At 39.8% G+C, this 19,572-nt stretch overlaps 1 protein-coding gene across 6 annotated transcripts in view; it reads left to right on the top strand.

Moving 5' to 3' along the window:
• AFDN (afadin, adherens junction formation factor) overlaps positions 1-19,572 on the top strand; it is a 141,859-nt gene that overhangs the window by 93,080 nt on the left and 29,207 nt on the right. For all 6 annotated transcript variants that reach the window (XM_025382806.1, XM_025382805.1, XM_025382804.1 and 3 more), the window contains 2 exons: positions 881-984; positions 3,034-3,120. In XM_025382806.1, the coding sequence (XP_025238591.1) occupies positions 881-984; positions 3,034-3,120 (191 nt within the window). The remainder of the gene's footprint in view (positions 1-880; positions 985-3,033; positions 3,121-19,572) is intronic.

Raw genomic sequence — 19,572 nt, 5'->3', positions numbered from 1 at the left:
AGGGAAAACTCACCAGTCCAAGCCATTAGACCAGTTGAGACTGTGGTGAGAAGCTGCGCAGAGTCTGTCACACAGGACACTCTTCATGAATGGTAGCTGCTGATAGTGGGAAGAAGATGGCAGTAGAGAAAATGTACCAAGGATTGCTCAGGGCCCGTGTGATAGATAGGAGTTGGTCAAAAACATTGCTGAGAAACAAAATAGGACTCGACTAAATGAAGAATGACCTAGTTTGAATTGAAAGGCTTACTTTTACAGAGCATGTCATTTGTCCTTGATGAAAATAACAGATATTCTTGAAAACATTATAAAATGATTCTGAAATTTATTTGTAAGAAATTTAAATTAGTATGAACTTAAAAGGAGATTTGGACAAAGAGTAATGAGGAGGAGTCCTAGAATTGTTGTAAAAGTTACCCAATAATTTGAATGTACGTAGTTGAACAGAGAGTCTGACGTGCTGGTAGACACCCCATGCTCGTGTTGTTTTCTTACTCCTTCCTTCTTTTCTTTCCCTTTGCTAAGTAGATATTCTGAATGTTATTAAGGACCTCTTAGTGTAGTAGAGTAAACGGTTCTGCAAGGAAGTAATGACGAGGCGATCTGATAATTTGTTATAGGAGTAAGAAAAAAGTTATTTTGGAACACAGAGGAGGGGGAGGCCAATTTTACTTTACTGCTTGGTGCTGAAATACTCTTGGACCAAAACAAAAGGATAATTTTAAATGTCTGGTAATTCAGTTTGCAGAGGGGAGTAAAGGTGTAGAGTAAGAAAAATCAATACTATGTATTGGATATTAAGCAATTGGTAATTAATCTTGCTTCCCTTATCTTGACAAGATGTGCTTTTCCACTTACAGTTTGCTTGTTTCCTCCTTAGGATTTTGCAGGTTAATTCCTCACACACGTTCACCAGGTACTTGGACAATATATTTTGAAGGTGCAGATTATGAAAGTCACCTTCTGCGTGAGAACACAGAGCTGGCAAGTATTTTGAGGGTACCATGAAGTGAAATAGATCCTTAGGACTTGAAGATGTGATGCAGATTTGTTTCTTTCTTAACTGGAGATTGGTGTGATAGCAGAGTTTTAAAATCACCATTAAATATTGATATTCAAAAATTTTTAAACCGTGATTTACACATATATTTTTTCCTCCCAAGCCATGTCTCTTACAGTTTTGTCTGTAAGCAGTGGTGCTTTTTGAAATAAAGAACACTTAATACCCATGGTTATACCAGTCTTAATACATATTTTTAAATATATTAATATGATAATCTTAAAATATTTTCTTAAAATTCTTTGGCAGAAATGTTTCATTCTTTTATAGTCAGTTCTGCCTTGTCTTAAATATATATCAAGCTATTTAGTAATATTTTATATCTTTTTGAAAGAGTGGTAAATCTCAAAATTTCCCAGCTTCATACATGTTAAGAACAATTCTACTTTGCTTCATATAGACAGTTTTAAACACAAACAGGAATTTTTTGTGTACTCAAAGTAATTAATTTGAGTTCCTCACATACTTTAGGTTTGAGCATTATATCATGGCCATCTCCAGAAATTGAATTAATTGTTGATCATTCTTTTATACCAAATAGATGATCACATTGAACTACTGACAAATTGAACATACCCCTAATACTTTTTTTTTTTTTTTTGAGACAGAGTCTCGCTCAGTTGCCCAGGATGAAATGGATGAAATGCAGTGACGCGATTTGGCTCATTGCAACCTCTGCCTCCTGGGTTCAAGTGATTCTCCTGCCTCAGCCTCTCAGTAGCTGGGATTACAGGTGCATGCCACCACACTTGGCTAATTTTTTTGAATTTTTAGTAGGGACGGGGATTCACCATGTTGGCCAGCCTGGTCTCGAACCCCTGACCTCAAATGATTCACCTGCCTCAGCCTCCCAAAGTGCTGGGATTATAGGCGTGAGCCACCTCACCCGGCCCCTGATACTTTTTACTGACTTTACTAACTGCTGTTTTTTTAAGTCCCAAATAACAGCAGCAACTTCTGGTTACCCAGTTTTATGGAAAAACAAATACCTTCTAGGTAGACTCACTCATTCCTCATCTTTCTAGTTTATTCTAAGATTCCTCGGGAGATTTCAGGTTTTTATTTAAAAAAAATAGTAATTCTAATGTCAACTAATTTTATTTTCCTTAAAATAATCTCTCATAAGCTTTAGTTATTTTCCTTCTAAATTAAAAAGCCATATGTATAATTACCACCTCTTGGCAAGGTACCTTCCTGCTTATATATTTAATTATTTAAGTTCCTCCTTCGTGTGTATGGACTGTTAATTTTCTTCTTGGATTTTGTTTACTCTCTGGCGTATAGGAATGACATGTAAAGAACATGTAACTTCAATGAGTAATTTCACTTTCTCATTCTTTGAGTCTGTCGGGAGCTGTCTTGCCTTATGGGCTGTCGGTTTAGGCTCCTTACCTGGCCAGGTGGGCTTCACTCAATAGCAGCACTCTCTGGGTGCTGCTGCATGAGTCTTGCAGCAGCCTTGGTGTTGCTATTTAAAATAAAATCACTGCTGAGTTTTCACAAGAGACAAAGATGTTAGGTCATCTCTGTTATAACCATTTTTTGCAGTCCTCCCCATAGATAATGTAAAATAATTTTAAATTTCTTCTTTGAAAACACAAAAAGACTGGTGATTTATTTTGAAAGGTAATAAAGTAAAAATTGAATTTTGTCCTTATGATCAGGCTTTCTACCTGATAGTAATGGGGGTTTAATTTTGTTTTATAAAACTAAGTTCTTCAAATCACATTTAAATAGCATTTATGACTAAATTCATCTTTAAGATTTCAGTCAAGAATATTGATTTAGTTTACCAGATTAATACCTGAAGAGTATCTATATTAATTGAAATTTTTTTTTTACTGTTTATCTTCTCACCCTTTTTGTTTCCCCATTTGCTCCAGTGAACATGATTGACTAGCTCATGAGTTGTCTAACCATACAGAAGCACTTCCATTTCAGTCATAAAATAAACCTTTGTTTTCATCCTTTAGGCTCAGCCTCTGAGGAAAGAACCTGAAATAATCACTGTGACCCTAAAAAAGCAGAATGGAATGGGCCTTAGCATTGTTGCAGCAAAGGTAGGCCAATCAGTCATGTGAGAGTTGTTCTCTCCAGTCTTTCAGCATTGAGTCAGTAGTTGTCAGAGTGGATTGTGTGGGAGTACTTTACCACCTGTGTATAATGTGCCTGTTCAGTTCTGTTTCTGTGTAGGAGAGGAATGGTGTTACATGAATGAAGCCAGTGTGCTCACTGGGCCCAATTAGTTGAGGGATGATCTCCTACTCTGAGAATGTAGCTAGAGGGATACTTTGAGATTGAGCAGATGGTGCTCAGAAGGAAATAATTTAAAGGCATAGTCAAAACTTGATTTGCACAGTGAGGAGAGAAAGCATTGGTACAGTAGAAAACTGCATCGTGGAAGTGGGGCGCAGGTGCATCACCTCATCATAGTGGGCCACTAGACACCTTTCTCAGACTCCAGTGCACGTAAGAACCACTAGGGACCTTGCTACACAAGGGGATTTCTGGTTCTCAGTTCCAGGTGTCCCTTCCAGTGAGTCTGGTGTGGAGCTTAGGAAATGGCATTCTTAACCTAGACCTTATATAGTTCTGATAGGTGTTGACTGCTGAACCACCCTCCTGAAACTCTTGGGGTTTGAATCCCTTCACCCGCTAGTTCTGGCAGGCTATTTAAAGCTACACAGATCTTTTCTTTGAGTTAAAGAAATGAGTATTGTGACTTGGCATTACTCACTCATGAGCCTCTTCCAATATGGAATCTCAATTACGTTTGCTTAGAATTAATTTTAGCTTTGAATCATATTGAGATATTTTCCATGAAACAAACGTGTTTTTAGCTAATATTCAATAACTGATGTTTCAGTCAACTTTGCTGATATTTTGCTTAAAAATAACACTTCAGCCACTACAATGTTTATTTTTGTTTCTATCTCTAGGGAATATATGAAAAGCTTGAAAACGTTACATAGCAATGTGTTAGAAGTGCCTTCTGAATTACAGTTAATGTGCCTTGAGAAATATTTTAATTGCTAATAGTCAAAAATTTTAATTTATTTTTCTTTATACCAGAATTTTATCATCCTGAATATTAATTTGGAAATAAACGGACTATAATTTGAAACCCTGCCATTCCCATTGTCTAGAGAGACCTGTGATTTTTAAAAAGCTTTCACTGAAGTGTTTTCTTCCTCAGCTCCTCTAATTTGTGAAGGGTCCGTTTGAAATGAGGCTATGGGCAGGCCATGAGGTCAGCTTTGCAGTGAACAAATGCAGAAGCATGAGAAAAGATGTTGAGGTCCCGGCTTTGAACCGAAGGCTAGATAGTGAGCTGACAGGTGGTCCAACAAGTACACAGCCTCTGCCTGACTGGGCATATTTGCCTCTACTGTCCCATCTTGCAGCGAGGCCTTTTTTATTTTTATGTTTTAAAAGAGGCTGGGTCTTGCTCTGTCACCCAGGCTGGAGTGCAGTGGCACAATCATGCTTTGAACTCCTGGGCTCAAGTGATCCTCCGGCCTCAGCCTCCCAAGTAGCTAGGACTATAGGAGCATACCACCATGCCTGGCTAATTTAAAAATTTATTTTAGAGACAGGGTCTCGCTGTGCTGCCCAGGCTGATCTCGATCAAATTCCTGGCCTCAACCAGTCCTCCCACTTCGGCCTCCCAAAGTGCTGACAAAGCTTTTGTATCCTACTTTGCAAGGACTTCCTGGCAGCTCACTCTGCTCATCTTTGTCCCCTAAATCAGGGCAGTTTTAGAACTGGAATTAGATCATGAGGAGTTTGGTATCTTTCTCCCCGTCAAACTGACTCTCTAGCATCTTCACTGTAGTTATCCCCACTCCCAGACACAGTCTCCAGCATATAATAGGCAAAAAATATTTGTTGAAAGATAGCAAATAAGAGCAATTTTTTTTAACCGAGTGGATATTTGATTTGCTATTATATAGGTTTAATCCTGAAATAACAAATTACCAGCTATATTAGCACAACTCTCACTGACTTAGCTATGAGGAAAATTTGTTATCCATAATCTTAGTCATAACGCAAATGCCTACGAAGCAATATGTGATTAAGATCTAGTGCAAGTACCATAAAACTTTACCTTTGTGTATTTTGGAGAAATTAAGAAGATGAATGGGTGTTGTAGCAGTTGTGGAGGACATCTTGGGAGAAGTGGAGTTTCAGCGAATCCTTGGAACAAACATAATTGGAATAAAGGAATAAGGGAGATATATCGTGGGTTGGAGTGAGAGCACAAGCAAGGATAGAAGAAACAAGTCTTGTGTGTGCCATTTTTGGATAAGGTGAGACCTGTGAAATTACTGAGGAGAGCGGAATAGGAATGCAGTGCTTAATTAGTTTTAAAACTCTTGATTGACAGGATAAGGAGTCTGTGCCTTATCTTGTAGGCACCACAAAGAAATGCAGGATTTAGAACAAAAGAGGAACATGATGAAACTGACATTTTAGGAGGCTTTATCTGGGTCTGGTGTGCAGGATGGATTAGAAGAACCTGGGACAAAAGGTGGGCGTCTGTTCAGTAGTTCATCAGAGGAACCTGAACCGTTTTAGCATATGGGTTGAAGGTGCTGCATGGGGCGTAGTAGGCTGCCTCTCAGAGGCCGAGGCATGTGGGGTTCACCTGTGCAGGCAGAGTGTAGTCCAGGGCCCTTCCCACCTCACCATCCAGAATTTCTGCTTACTCCTGGTAAGGGTCCTGCTCACAGGCCATATTTCCAGGCTGTTGCAGTGTAAGGGACCAGGACTCATTTGGAGATATAAAAGTGGAAGTATCAGCCATAGAGTTGTGTTTTCTCTTTGCCTACCAGCTGAGTCAATGCCCATTTTCAGGAAAAAATCAGAATCAGAAATTACCCCACCATACTCAGATCTGTGGGCAGAGTTTCTGTTATGTTCATCCTGTAACCTTACTTTAAATGCTCTTCTTACCTGGGGTTTTAGGAGTGTGGAGGTGGAAGTAGGGGGCTTCCACGATCAGTGTCCACCTCTTGCAGTTAAAAAGAGTATCTTGCAGTACAAAACTGTTTGTTCCTGTAGATTCAGCATTCAGTCTTTCAGAGTTTTTGGTACTCTTTCTCATGATTTCCTCGTGTATAAAGGAACCAGCATCACCTTACAGCAGGGAAGAAGGAGCGGAGCTCTGGGTTCACGTGGCGCTTTCTCGCCCTCTCCTGGGTGGCCTCTGGCCTCTGGTTGTTTGTCTCTGAATTTTGACCTCTGTCTTGCCAGGGTGACAGGGGGCAATTAGGACAACAAGCCAGATTGAAAGTCATACCTGAGCCTCTGTTCAGTTACTGTGGCAATGCAGGCAAGAGGCTAAGGGACAGGGTGCCAGCCCGTGTCAGGTGACAGTCAGATGATGCCCAGATGAAGAGAATCCTCTCACTTCAAGGAGGAGCTCCAGAAGGAAGGTTCTGCCGGTTATGAACCTGGGAGGGAGAGGGGAAGGAGTGCAAAAGGTGTCAGGGAAAGTGCCTCAGCCCAGACACCCAGGCACGGGTGCAGAGCCCTAGGTGTGCTCAACTGTGCCGGAGTCCAGGGAGCCCATGCTGCTTGAATGGGCTCCACCTGGCCTCTGCCCATTTGTACATCCATGCTGCCGCCCACACCTGTCTTTGCTTCTTGTTTTTAGATCCTTGCACTTGGTCACCTCTTCCACCACCAGCCTCTCTTAATCCCTAATCCCCTCTTCTGTGGGGTTGGAAGTCCCTTGAGCTGCTGTGTGTCTTCTTTGTATTTGCTCTTACGCAAGGAAGCCTCAGAAGAAACACAACCTTCTCTCTGTATCTTCAGTGGAAAGTAGTTTCATCATAAAAATCACTGACTCTGGAATCTTTGCTATTACAAAAATATTTGTCATTTGTGATGAAAAGTTACATTAGGTATCCGTGTAGCACAATTACTGGCTTCTGTGAGTCTAATGTGATTTAGGAGTCTGCAGGGGCTAGCTTCAGGGTATATTGTAATTTCAAGGCTAGGTCTGTACTTTTACTAGTAATAGAATAAACAATATGAAAGTAGTGGCTAATTGTTAAAATAATACTCATTTCAGAAGAGAATATTAGTGCCTATTGTGTGAAAAGTAGAGTGTACATTTTCACTTTTAAACTTCAAATCTCCAGCGTTTAAAAAAAAAAAAAAATACTTAACAAAAGATACTTAAAAAGATTTGTAGAAAAGACCAGGAAATAACAATGTTAATAGTACTTCTAACTGGGTTGTAGGTTACAGTAATAGAATTGGGGCTTAATGGGGCATAGTAACAGCATAGAAGGTTAGGTACATGCAGTCAAAAAGATGGACCTTCCACCAGCTGAAGCTGGGTTGGGGATGTGTCCGATGTGCATGTCTACACTGCACCTGCAGATTTGTGACTCCTGAATTAAGCATGCCTCCCTCCCCCTCCTCAGGTCACTCACACAGCAAGTCTTCCCTGGTAAGAGGAAGGTGAAGGTAGCTGTCCCCTTATAGCAGGACACTCCAAAAGACAGCCTGAAGAGGTTTTGAGCATTCGCTCTGTTTGACATCTCCGTCTCACTCTCCCATGCATGGCTTTGCTGCCTCCGTGAGAAGTCAGGCAGGAAGAGGTAGAGAGTGGCTGGAAAGGCCCTGCTGTTCCCTTTGTTGGGGACATAGACCTGTGTGTCCCTTTTCTAAAGCGGGGCGTGATCTTCCCTAACGTGTAGATGATGTTCACTTTGTTCTTGTTTTTGGTCTTTTCCAATACCTTCCACAGTGAATAATGTGTATAAACTGAAAACTGGAAGAAAAAGAAGGGAGTTCAGATTTAGTTCTAAAATGGTGAACTTGGCCAGGTGCCATGGCTCATGCCTATAATCCCAGCAGTTGGGTTTAGTCTGAGGCAGGAGGATCACTTGAGCCCAGGAGTTCGAGACAGTCCAGGCAGCAAGGTGAGACCCCATTTCTACAAAAAAATGAAAAAGGATGCTGCGTGTGGTGGTGTGCGCCTGTGGTCCAGTTACGCTGGAGGCTGAGGCAGGAGGATAGTTTGAGCTCAGGAGGCTGAGGCTGTGGTGAGCTGTTTTCTCATCATTGCATCCCGGCCCAGGTAACAGAGCAAGACCCTGTCTCATAATAATAGTGATAAAATGGTTAATTCATCAGCTTATAAAATAGATTTAGTGAAACTAAGTGTGGATTTGACGTTCATGGAAGTTATTTTTTACCTAGTGATGAAAGTTTTCTTCTCTTGCCAACATGTCTGTGATCTTAGTCACTTTATTAGCACCTGCCCCTTGACCACTTGAAGAATGAGACAGACAAATATGAGTGAGGAATTATATGATCGATGGTCATTATCCATGGCTGTTTGCAGAATGTCTAAACTGCACTCCAGAGTGGAAGTCAGTGCTGAACTTGAAGGATGAGTCAGTGTTAACGAGGTCAAGGATGGCAGCGGACCCTGTACACAGGCTCAGCCCAGTTTGGGCTGTCAGGGGAAGCCATGTGGGGTGTGTGGAGAAGCAGATAGGACCAGATCATAGAGTACAGTGTCAGCAAGCTTTTTCTGTAAGGGGCCAGACTGTGGAGATTTTCTACTTTGCAGGCCATGTGGAATCTGTTGCCCTGAGTAGTTCTGCTGTCATGGCAGCCACAGGGCAGTTTGTGGCATAGCGTGGCTGTGTTCCAATAAAACTTTATAAAGAAAGGCCTTGTGATGGTGGGTCTGGACAGAGCTGAGGATTTTATTATAGGTGACATAAGGACCCTTGAGGTTTAAATGAGGCATGATATGATTAGAGTGCAGTTTTTAAAGTTTATTTTTACAATTCTGGAACATGGATTAGAGCCGCTCAGAAGTATAACCAGAAACTAATAAGTAAGTTGTACTAGCTTTCCAGTACAACTGGAGGTTGTACAGGCTTACATTAGGGACGTGGCAGTGGAGATGACAGGATGGTTTGCTGTGTGTGCAGAGGACGAAGGCGTTCTGGAACAGACGCCCCGTGAAGGTAAGCATCTTCTCTTGTCCACTATTGAAGAGTTGTCAGTTTCTGGTTATGGTAGGTACTGATACATATTTGTTGAATGGCAGTTTTTGGATTGGCTTGTGAGTTGCATTAGTGGATGAAAGAGGGAAGTATCCAGATGAATCTTGATTCTGTGTTGAGCAACTGGACACATGGAGGTGTGATTTATGAAGGCAGGAAACTGAAGGGGGCAAGGCATGGTGGCGCCAGGAGTCCAGCTTTGAACGTGTCACACTGGAGATGTGGGATGCCTGTTCAGGTGAGTGAATAGATTATCTAGTAGATAGTTGGATAGTGAAGCTCAGAAGGTTAGAACTAGAGATAAAATTTGAATGTCAGCATATAGATGATCTGAAGGAAATAAAGAAAATGGCCTATTAATTGGACAGTGTACCATTTTCAGAAATGAAGCATCTGTTAACGCCTTTTCTTGAAATGAGAGAAATGAATCTAGCAGTTCCCTGGCATACTGGATTACTAAATACAGTCCATTCTTTTCCAGTTTACTTGTAATTTCTGGTACTGGGAAAGTCATCTAATACATACACACTGCTGAGATGACACTGTATAGTTGATAGGTGTGTGGGTCTGCATAAATTATTATAACAGAGTGGACCTATTTTTAAGATTTCAGGGGAGTGTTCTGAGTGCAGGGTAGGGCAGTATACAGGGAAATTTCGCCATTAGCTCTGCCTTGCGTCTTACTGAGCCTGTTGGTGTGGCGGTGTCACGTGGGATTCTGTTCATGTCTGGGCTCCGCAGTCACGCTGCTGCTGTGCATATTCTGCTCCTGCCACTGGCAGCCTTGGAGCATGGAGCACATGGCACTGCCTCTCAAAGTCTTAGTTTCCTTGCCTTTAATGTAGCAGTAATAGTTATAGTTACCTCAGCTCTTCAGAGAGAGAAGCTGTGTCAGGCATGTTGAGCCTGGTATTGGATAATCACCTGCTGTTTGTATTCTTGTTAGTCTCATGAGTGTGTGGTATATGTTTTTTTTCTGCAGAGGGGCCTATAGACTTGTGTGGTTAAATTTTACCCCTAGTCATTTGTGTGCTTTTGTTGTTTTCTATAAGCTGTATGGTTTTTGTATTTGGCCTGTTCTTTTTTCCTTTTCTAAATTGGTCTATGGCTTAGCTGCTGTAACCCTGAACCATGTTTTGATGTTGAGTTCGCTGACTCGCCTTCCACATGGTGGTTAAGTTTTATGAAATCCAGATGATTTGGAAGCACTGTGGGTATGCAGTTTACTTTTTAAAACATTGCTTTTGGGAACGATCAGCAGGCTACTTCTTGTTCATCTGTGGGACAACATGATGCTTCCTGTTTAATGTGGATTTTAAAATTACAAACAATTCCCTCCTTTTTATTTTTCTAACTCTTTTTAAAGTTTAAAAGTACAAAGTAAACAGCAGTCAGCGTGGACTGGTTACGTAAGAGTCTGAATATTGCGTTGGTTCTAGGTCGTGTTGATAAATGCCATACAGGGTCATAGCATCCAGCGCAGAATGTGGCGATCCCGGTCTTGAAAAACCAGCTGTCTCGGTTGCTGTTGAAAACTGAGAGAATAGACGGTTGATTTTCAGTTCCCGAAGTTGTTGTGGTCCCGGAAATGAAAATGTGGTTCTCTGTTGTTGGAAGAATACAGTCAGTGGTGAGTTTCTTCAGGGGGCAGTTGTTGGTGTTCTTGTGCACACTGTGGTCTTGAAAGAATGCTTTTTCTTTCAGTATAACTTGTTTAAACCTGTCAATAATTAACTTGCTCATGAAGCAACAACCATTTAATGTAGCTTGTAATTACACACTCAGATTTTTTTTGCTATTTTTGTGCTGCAAATTCTTAAGCTTCATAAAAACGTAAGCCTTCTATATGCTTCTTATTTAAGAAAACAGCCATGATATTTCATCCTGCTGGGTATAATATGGTGAAGGTTGCTTTAAATATGATAACTGCCACTATGTAACTTGCTGAAGACATGGACAAGAATATCCATGATGTAACCTATTTTTGGCCCCATTAGGTGGTTTTAACTACAGCCTTTCTCTAAAACCTGTGTTTTTTAAAAGTGAACATAAAAATGACACTTTTAAAAGTACTTAGGATATTTTGCTATTTTATTTAAAAATCAATGGTTAATTAATGCGTTAAGTATGTTCGAGTTTTGCTTTTAGACAATGTACTGATTTAAAATTTTAGAATCTTAAAATCTTAGCTTAAAACACAAGATTCCTATGCCCTAAAAATGAGAGGGTAAGGACTGTTTATTAACATGCCTTCTCACTGTTTAGAGTCAGCTTCTCACATAAACTGTAATTTAGTCCTTTGAAGACTGAGACCTTCTCTTGTGTTCTTCAATGGTCTAATTATGACCACGTGGGAAACACCTAGTCAAACAAGTGAAGTCAGGAAATTCCGGGTTCCTTTTTAAAGTCAGTCCCAGAGTTCCTATTGTGCTTACAGTTTCTTCCATGGAGATGCCAGAAACATCTTTCCACTAAGTTGTATGAAGTGACGCGGTGCTCCTCATGGCTTCTTGTGAATTTGGAAACAATATAGTTTTGTGCCAAAAGCAAGATAGTAAATGATATAAAAGAATATTATTTTTACCTAGTTTATAATTTTGGCCTAAGTGCTGATTTCTTGGATTGACTGAAATACTGAATTCAAGTACAACATTAAAATAACAGAATAGGAACATAAAATGTTAATCCTCTAGAGGGCCATCATAGAAAATGATGATAATTTGTAGAGTTTACCTGGATGTAGGATATTGGCTGTGGGGTAACCCAGAGGTTCAAACTGCCCTGGGGTTGCCCCATCTCTCTCAGTGGAATCTAAAGTGATCCAGACCCATCCCCTGCACAGGCCAGGATTCTGGGGAGCTTTGTCAGGAGTGTCAGGGTCGCCTCCAGTGGTCTCTCGTGCCTGAAAATCTGATGAGTCGCACACCACTTTGCGAGGCTGAGAAGAGTGTCTCCGCCCTGGTGAAATTCACACACCCTGCATATGTCGCGTGCGGTCTTTCTGGGTTTATGGGCCTCCTGCATCCCATCTGTGGGGCCACCTTCGTTCCCTTCACTTTATGGAGAGGGAAGAGATGGATGTGGTGTGTTGGGTTTGTATTTTGTACAAAGCATAACCGAAATCCAGAGCTGGAACTACAGCCTTGCTCATAGACACCAAGCTTAGTTACCTTGCTCACAGCGCCAGACCTGCTGGGGGTAACTTACCATGGACTTCCAAGGTTGCTGAATGTAGAATTCATATACAAAGTGAATTTTAGAACTGATTATTTCAAAATTAAGGTAATTCCTACCCAATAAGAGAGATCTTTAGAATGTTTTTAAAACCCAATCCTGGATTTACTGATCCGACTAGAAATAAAGCAATTGAAAAAACCCGAGGAAAGTAGCAAGTGAGCAGAGTGTCGACTGAAGTATGCCTGATGACTGAAAGATTTCTGGGCTCTGAGGTCATTCCAGCCACTTATTGTTCTAAAATCACCAGCCAGAGAACCCAGGCTGGGTTTTCTTACCTGAGAACAATAGGGTTGGATTGATGATTTGGCCAGCATATCTTTCTTCCTCCTGCCTTTTTTTTTTTTTTTTTGGATTATGTTTTAATGATGTCTTTATGCTGTTTATCACGTTGTACTCCCACACGCACTCAGGGTTTGCTACTGGAATGTTTGAAGCCTAGGCTCCGCCTGACCGAGCTTCCCTGTGCGTGTGGGGAGACGACCTACACTTCTATAAAACCTCTTCTGAAAAGGTGCAGTAAAAGAATTAGAGAAGACATTTGGGGAGCAGTCTTTTCCTTCTTGCCATTTCTCGTCGGATGCACAAAGCAACTTGTAGGTGCGTGCTCTTTCTCAGTTCTAGGGAAAGTTGAATGTATAGCAACTGAGTTATTTCTGTTTTTTACTATAATTTTTGATAACTTTTTGTTCATTTACTGCCATTCTGTCTTGTAACTCATCCTACAGGTAAATTTCAGATACAGCTTTGGTTCATCCTTTTTTGTCCTCCTTGTATCTCCTCTCCCTCGTTAGTCCCATCCCCCTCTCAAACCCTCTTCTTTCCTTTTTAATGGAAAGAAAGGCAGTTTCAAGAGGCATTTTAAGATTAAAATGTTAAAGATCAAACAGGCAGTGATCTTTGTGTTTCCTTTTTGCCTTTTTTTTAAAAAGGATACAAGATCTAAATCTTCTGCCAGTGTGTGCTCCACACTGGGTGTTCTCTAATATGCTGAAATTATGTTGAAGGGCACAAATGCTGAACGTAGCAGTTTGGATGCTGTACTGCAAATGTTCTCCGGGGCCTCCAGACGGGGGAAAGTACATTTAAAAATTTACCTCTGGTGTTTAAGTTTGGTTAATTAAGTTCCAAAATTATACTGAATGAAATTTGTAGTTCCTGGTGCCTTTTGAATCTCTAACTGCTTTTCAGAAGACCTCTGCCCCAACTTTTCTTTAAAGGAACTGATTTGTTAAATGAGGAATGAGTAATCCTGAATAATTATGATTATTCTTTTAGTTTTGCAAAGAATAAATGGACTAAAATGCAATAATATCTTTTCAAATACCGTATTTAGGTACCTTTAAGCAAGTAATCCTTAAAACTATTTAGCCTTTCTGGATTTATCTATAATACTGTGTTCTCAATTTTAATGGCTCTTTTGCTTTTCTAATCAGGATGTGTAATGTTAGCATATATACTGTAGTACGGTGTATATACTGTAGTATGGTAAAATCTTGTTTTTGCCATATTATCTGCGTAATTGTAAATGTGTTGCTAGTACCTGTCATTACTCATAACAAACATACAATGAACATCTACATTATTAGTGCAGCGCTGTCCGATAGAAATATATGAGTCACATGGGGAATTTTCAGTTTTCTACTAGCTGTGTTTTTTTAAAAAGTGAAGTTAATTTTAATACCATATTTTATATTATCTAATACATCAGAAATGTTATGTCAACATGTAGTCAGTATGAAAATCATCAATGAGATGGTTCACATTCTTTTTTCCATACTCAGTGTCTGCACTTCCATGTTTCAGTTTGCATGAGCCACATTTTCAGTGCTCTGTCACCACCTGTGGCCTGCCAACTGCCATACTGAACAGTACAAGTGTTTAATACTATTTCACTAGTGTTCTTGGAACTGTTTCTACATTTCTGTGATTGTTTTTGGTTGGTAATTGCATAGCTTATACTTGAATGTTCTACATGCTGATACACAACAGCAAAGAACATAGAGCTTCTAGACCTGGCTGTTCTTTCTTGGTTGGAAAAGAAATAGAATTACCATAAAATGAATTTTAATTGTGTGCTCACCATTGTGGAAAACATTGTGGCAATTCCTCAGGGATCTAGAACTAGAAGTACCATATGACCCAGCCATCCCATTACTGGGTATATACCCAAAGGATTATAAATTATGCTGCTATAAAGACACATGCACACGTATGTTTATTGCGGCACTATTCACAATAGCAAAGACTTGGAATCAACCCAAATGTCCATCAGTGACAGACTGGATTAAGAAAATGTGGCACATATACACCATGGATATATGTACTATGCAGCCATAAAAAAGGATGAGTTCGTGTCCTTTGTAGGGACATGGATGCAGCTGGAAACCATCGTTCTCAGCAAACTATCGCAAGAACAGAAAACCAAACATCGCATGTTCTCACTCATAGGTGGGAATTGAACAATGAGATCATTTGGACACAGGAAGGGGAACATCATGCACTGGGGCCTGTTGTGGGGAGGGGGGAGGGAGAGCATTAGGAGACATACCTAATGTAAATGACGTGTTAATGGGTGCAGCACACCAACATGGCACATGTATACATATGTAACAAACCTGCATGTTGTGCACATGTACCCTAGAACTTAAAGTATAATAATAAAAAATAAAAAAATAAAGACACTAATTATTTTAATAAATTTTGAGTTTAGCCTTAATAGACTACATAGATTGTGCGTTATTGTTTAGAAATAAAACCTAAATTAAGTGGTTTAATATTTCTGAAATTAATAAATTGTTTCATACAGTTCTTTTTAACCATAGGCAGTACAGTTCATAAAGTGGGGTAGGTAGTGAGAGCTCCATAATGTTAAAGGATTGTTATGGCTCAACAGATGACAGTTTGCTGAGGCATCTGACCAGCAGCTGAGGCAGGGATGCAGCAGAACTTCTTTACTCTGCTCTTCCCCCAGTCAGGATGCACATTCCAGGCCTGCACTGCCATGGCCAGATTGAGAAACCTTGGACAAGTGGACACCTTGTAGTTGGACAGAGATTGTGGTGGTTCGGGTTGAAGGTAATTGCCCATATTGATGTGATACAAATAGTCAGACATTTCCTAGAGTTCTTTCATCTCTGGGTAGTCATCTCTAATTTTGTTTTGCTAAGATAATTACCAGTAGAACTGTAATTTCTCCATACAGCAGTTGTAGTTAGAATTTTTATGACCAGTTTATGACTGTGAGCTGCACCTGAAGTAGAAGTAGGATCCAAATAACCAGAGGTGATAGGAGGGAAGGGCATGTGGATGGGGCCAGTGGGTCTGCGGGAAAGGAGTGTGTGCAGAAGGTGCAGGGTCAGTGGACGGGGAATGTGTCCGCGGGAACGTTTGTGACGCAGAGCAGTCCGTGAAGTGGCGGCCCAAATGCCAACCGAAGTGTGGACGCCTCTTACACTATCCAGATCCATATTCTTTACTTGCACATCGTTTTGTCTTCCTGTGTCTAAGAGTGTTTTCAAAATACATTTCATGATGCATTGTCTTGACTTTTAATCAAATTCCATTTTTATGACCAACCTTGAATAGACCTTTTAGATTTTCATGAGTGTTTTGAATTGAGGTCTCTAATAATCATGAATGCTTTTTAAAAATTTTTTGTAGAGACAGGATCTCACCATGTTGCCCAGGCTGGTCGTGAACTCCTGGCTTCAAGCAGTCCTCCCACCACAGCCTCCCAAAGTGTTGGGATGACTGCCACCATGCCTGGCTCTATCATGAATGCTTATTTCCTTAAATGAAAACCTCTTTTTGTGACAAACAGATATATTTATAAATTCAGTTTACTTGGAATTAAAAGAAGTGGTTATTACTTAGAATTCAGATACATTCTGAATATATAAGAAAATAGAATGTATCTTACTTGTGTCTTTCCTGACAGTCATGAATTTGAGTTCCCTTCCTAAAAGGGCACATTGGGTGCCACAGCCTGAAGTACTTTTGTATCTATCTTTCTAAACTAGTAATTTTACAAAGTTTTATTGCTAACCCATATGTAATGGGCATATCAGTTGCTTCTTAACTTAGTGTTCATTCTGTAAAATTACAGACCTTCTCATCTTAGGTTTTTAAAATAGGAAATTGACCAAATTTCTTACTGATCAATGTTAGTAAACTGTAAGTCAATCTAATTGAGAAGCTCTTCTGGAAGGGATAGAGCTCCTTATATTCAAGAAGCTTCTAATGGAGTTGGAGGAAGGAGCCATTTGCAGAGGTAGCTGTAATGCAGGACACAATGACTCACTGCTCAAAGAGAACAAAGAAAGTCCAATGTGATGAGAACATAAGTGAAGAAGAGATTATATCTTCCCTGACACTGGGAAGGTGAGTGGGCTGGCAGGTGAGTCTCGGAGGTGAATGATGGAGAGCATTTGGGCATATACCTTGCATCAGAAAGACAGTTGGTGTAGAGAGAACATCAACCAAGTCATGAACATGAGTCAGATAGAATGGGAGGAGGTGAGGGGTGATTTGGGTGGAGAATGACAAGAGAGGTTCATGGACCCGTGAATACCTCATGCAGGAAGCTACTGTGAATTTTTACAGTAGCTGGCAGTTACAAGAGTCTGGTCAGGATAGTGTGAGCTGAGCTGTGCTTCAGGAAACATGATTGGACGTAGGGAGACCAGAAGATCAGTCATGAGGAGAGCTTCCTCATTTTGCCAGAATTGGTCTGAAATTTATGATGTAAACTTCAGCCTATTTAAATATAGGTAGTGCAGTCAAATATCAGTAGTACATGATCAGTTTTGCTTCGGGATTTAAATTTAGGCATTAAATTTCACATTGCATATAGTATCCTAAATTACCTACCTTAAAATGGTAGAGGATTTTGGCTTCTTGAAATGCCATGTGCCGTTCATATGGAGTCCACATGTTCAGCTTGCACGTTGGCTGTCTGCTTGTGGAGGGTGGCTAGGATGGAAAAGAGCCTAATGGTTGCCCTCAGGTATGTGATTACTGCTCTGAATGAAGGGGTTGAAACATGGAGTAACAGGTGCCACGAAACTGAAATTTATTGTGAAATTGGAACAAAGACATCTGCCAAAAATGAAAATTAGGAGTGGCAGAAGAGCTGACTGGCAGGCAGCTCCAACTGTATATGCAGGGTCTTGGGTTGTAGGAAGAAATGAAATAGTCCTGTTCTCATTTTCTGATATTATTCTATTTTATGATTTTAAGAACAGTTTTGTTATTACAGTTTGTCTAAGTAATTGCCATTTTTTGGTCTGTATTGTGATCATGTAAAGCATATCAGAAATGGAGGAAGGAGGCTTGATATATTGTTTTAAAATATATATTTGATATTTCCTTGTTTATAATAGTGTTACTAAAAATGCTGTATTACTAGTATTATTGCTAAACATTTTTCTTGTCAGAGATGATAATAATTGGTTATCTTAGTAAAAGGATGATTTTTACTCTTTACAAGGTCAGTATTACATTAACCAGAAGATAATGCCATGTGAAAATGAAATGTGAGGTGCCCATTCTCACTGACAGTTGGCATTCCGACATTCAGTAATCATTGCTTTTCTGTAGTCAGGTAGAAAGCAGAGGAAAAAATAAGTAGTGCTTGTAGAACTTTTTAAAAACCTGACCCAGGGTACCAGCTGGAAGGGAATAGGCATGCATCATTTTCAGGAAAAGAAAAAGAAGGACTTCCAGCGCTCCAACTAGAATTGTTAGTGAATGACCACAGATAAACTCTGCTGAGGAATAGAAGCAGCTCCCAAATGGCAAGGGTGTTTGTCTGTTTTGTTCATTGATATGTGCATGGAGCTTAGGACCATACAGGCGCTCGGTGGATATTTGTTCAGTGAATGAAATTGTCATTTAAACAGCCAAGCTATAGAATTAAGGTTATTCATGAATCACATAAAATTATTAAATGTGTAAAAAAATTCGGTTAATTAGATTATGAGGGATTACCTGATTTCACAAATAGGGGTGGTCGGGGGGTGCCATGTCTTAGAAGTATTTTTCCGTAGTGTGTCTTAGGTCCCTAGATTCAAGGAAACCCAGCATTGTCACAGATATAGTGAGGCAAAAAGCATATTTATTATTCTTTTGCTAAGTGATATGCTAAAATTCAGAAAGTTGCCCTTTATTGAGTGCCTGCTGTATATTTTATCTTTTATTTTTGAAATTGTAAATTTACAAAAAGCTCAGTCTTTGCCAACTATCCCAATCATGCTTTTTATGGCAAAAGGATCCGTTCAAGGACCACAGGTTATATTTGGCTGTTGTGGTTTGTGGACTGTGCTGAATGATTTCTAGAGGGAGGTAGCAAGTGGGCCGTGAGGCATCTGGGACTGGGCTGGAGACTTGCATTGAGGTGAGAGTGGAAACCATCCACAGGAGAGATGTGTGAATAGACACAGAGGGATATAGAGGTGAACAGATGGAAAATTCAGATCAAAAGCTGCAAAGGAGAATATTTGATTTTGCTTTCTGTAGAACTTTTATAAACTTAGTTCCCAGATAATGTAACCACATGAAATTTGAAGTGTACTGCTTTCCAAAATGGAATTGCTTTGTTAAATTAAGAAATATTATACTGTTTTTAAAATGAGATATGTATGGATGGTTTTATGCTTACAAAATTTGACCTGCTACAGGCGTTTTGTTTTGTTTTGTTTTGTTTTGTTTTGTTTTGTTTTGTTTTGTTTTTCCCTAAAGGGAGTCAGGATCAACAGTACTGGCCAGTCAGGCTGTCTTCTGTAAACTTAACTTGTTAACTAAAGGAGACAAATGTAAGTGGTTTCCAAGTGAAAATTACATAGTTCCAGGATGTTACAGAGAATCTGTTTTAATTAAATCATTTGTGTATTTTTACTCTTACCATACAGTGCCTCGCAGTGATTGAAATGGATTTGTATTTGCCTTCAATCGTTGTGACCTAAGGAATTATTCTCAGTTGTATAATATTGTCCATAATATCTAAGTAAGATTTCATGCATAGGACTGCTTTCTTTGATAGTTGCAATAAATTACCCAAAATTTTTATTGTTATAGGGTTAAGTTTAGTATAGTCATGATATCCAAGTAGAATATTGGTGATTCTGAAAGTAATTGTATATAATACTTAAGTCTATCTAACAGAATTTTATTCTTTCATAATATATCAATTCTATGTGAATTGGGTCTTGTTGCTTTGATATTTATTTACGGTTACAG

This window comes from Theropithecus gelada, chromosome 4, assembly GCF_003255815.1.
Source record: "Theropithecus gelada isolate Dixy chromosome 4, Tgel_1.0, whole genome shotgun sequence".
Classification (NCBI taxonomy): domain Eukaryota; kingdom Metazoa; phylum Chordata; class Mammalia; order Primates; family Cercopithecidae; genus Theropithecus; species Theropithecus gelada.
Note: the sequence above shows the minus strand (reverse complement) of the source record. Positions and strands in the feature narration are given on the sequence as shown.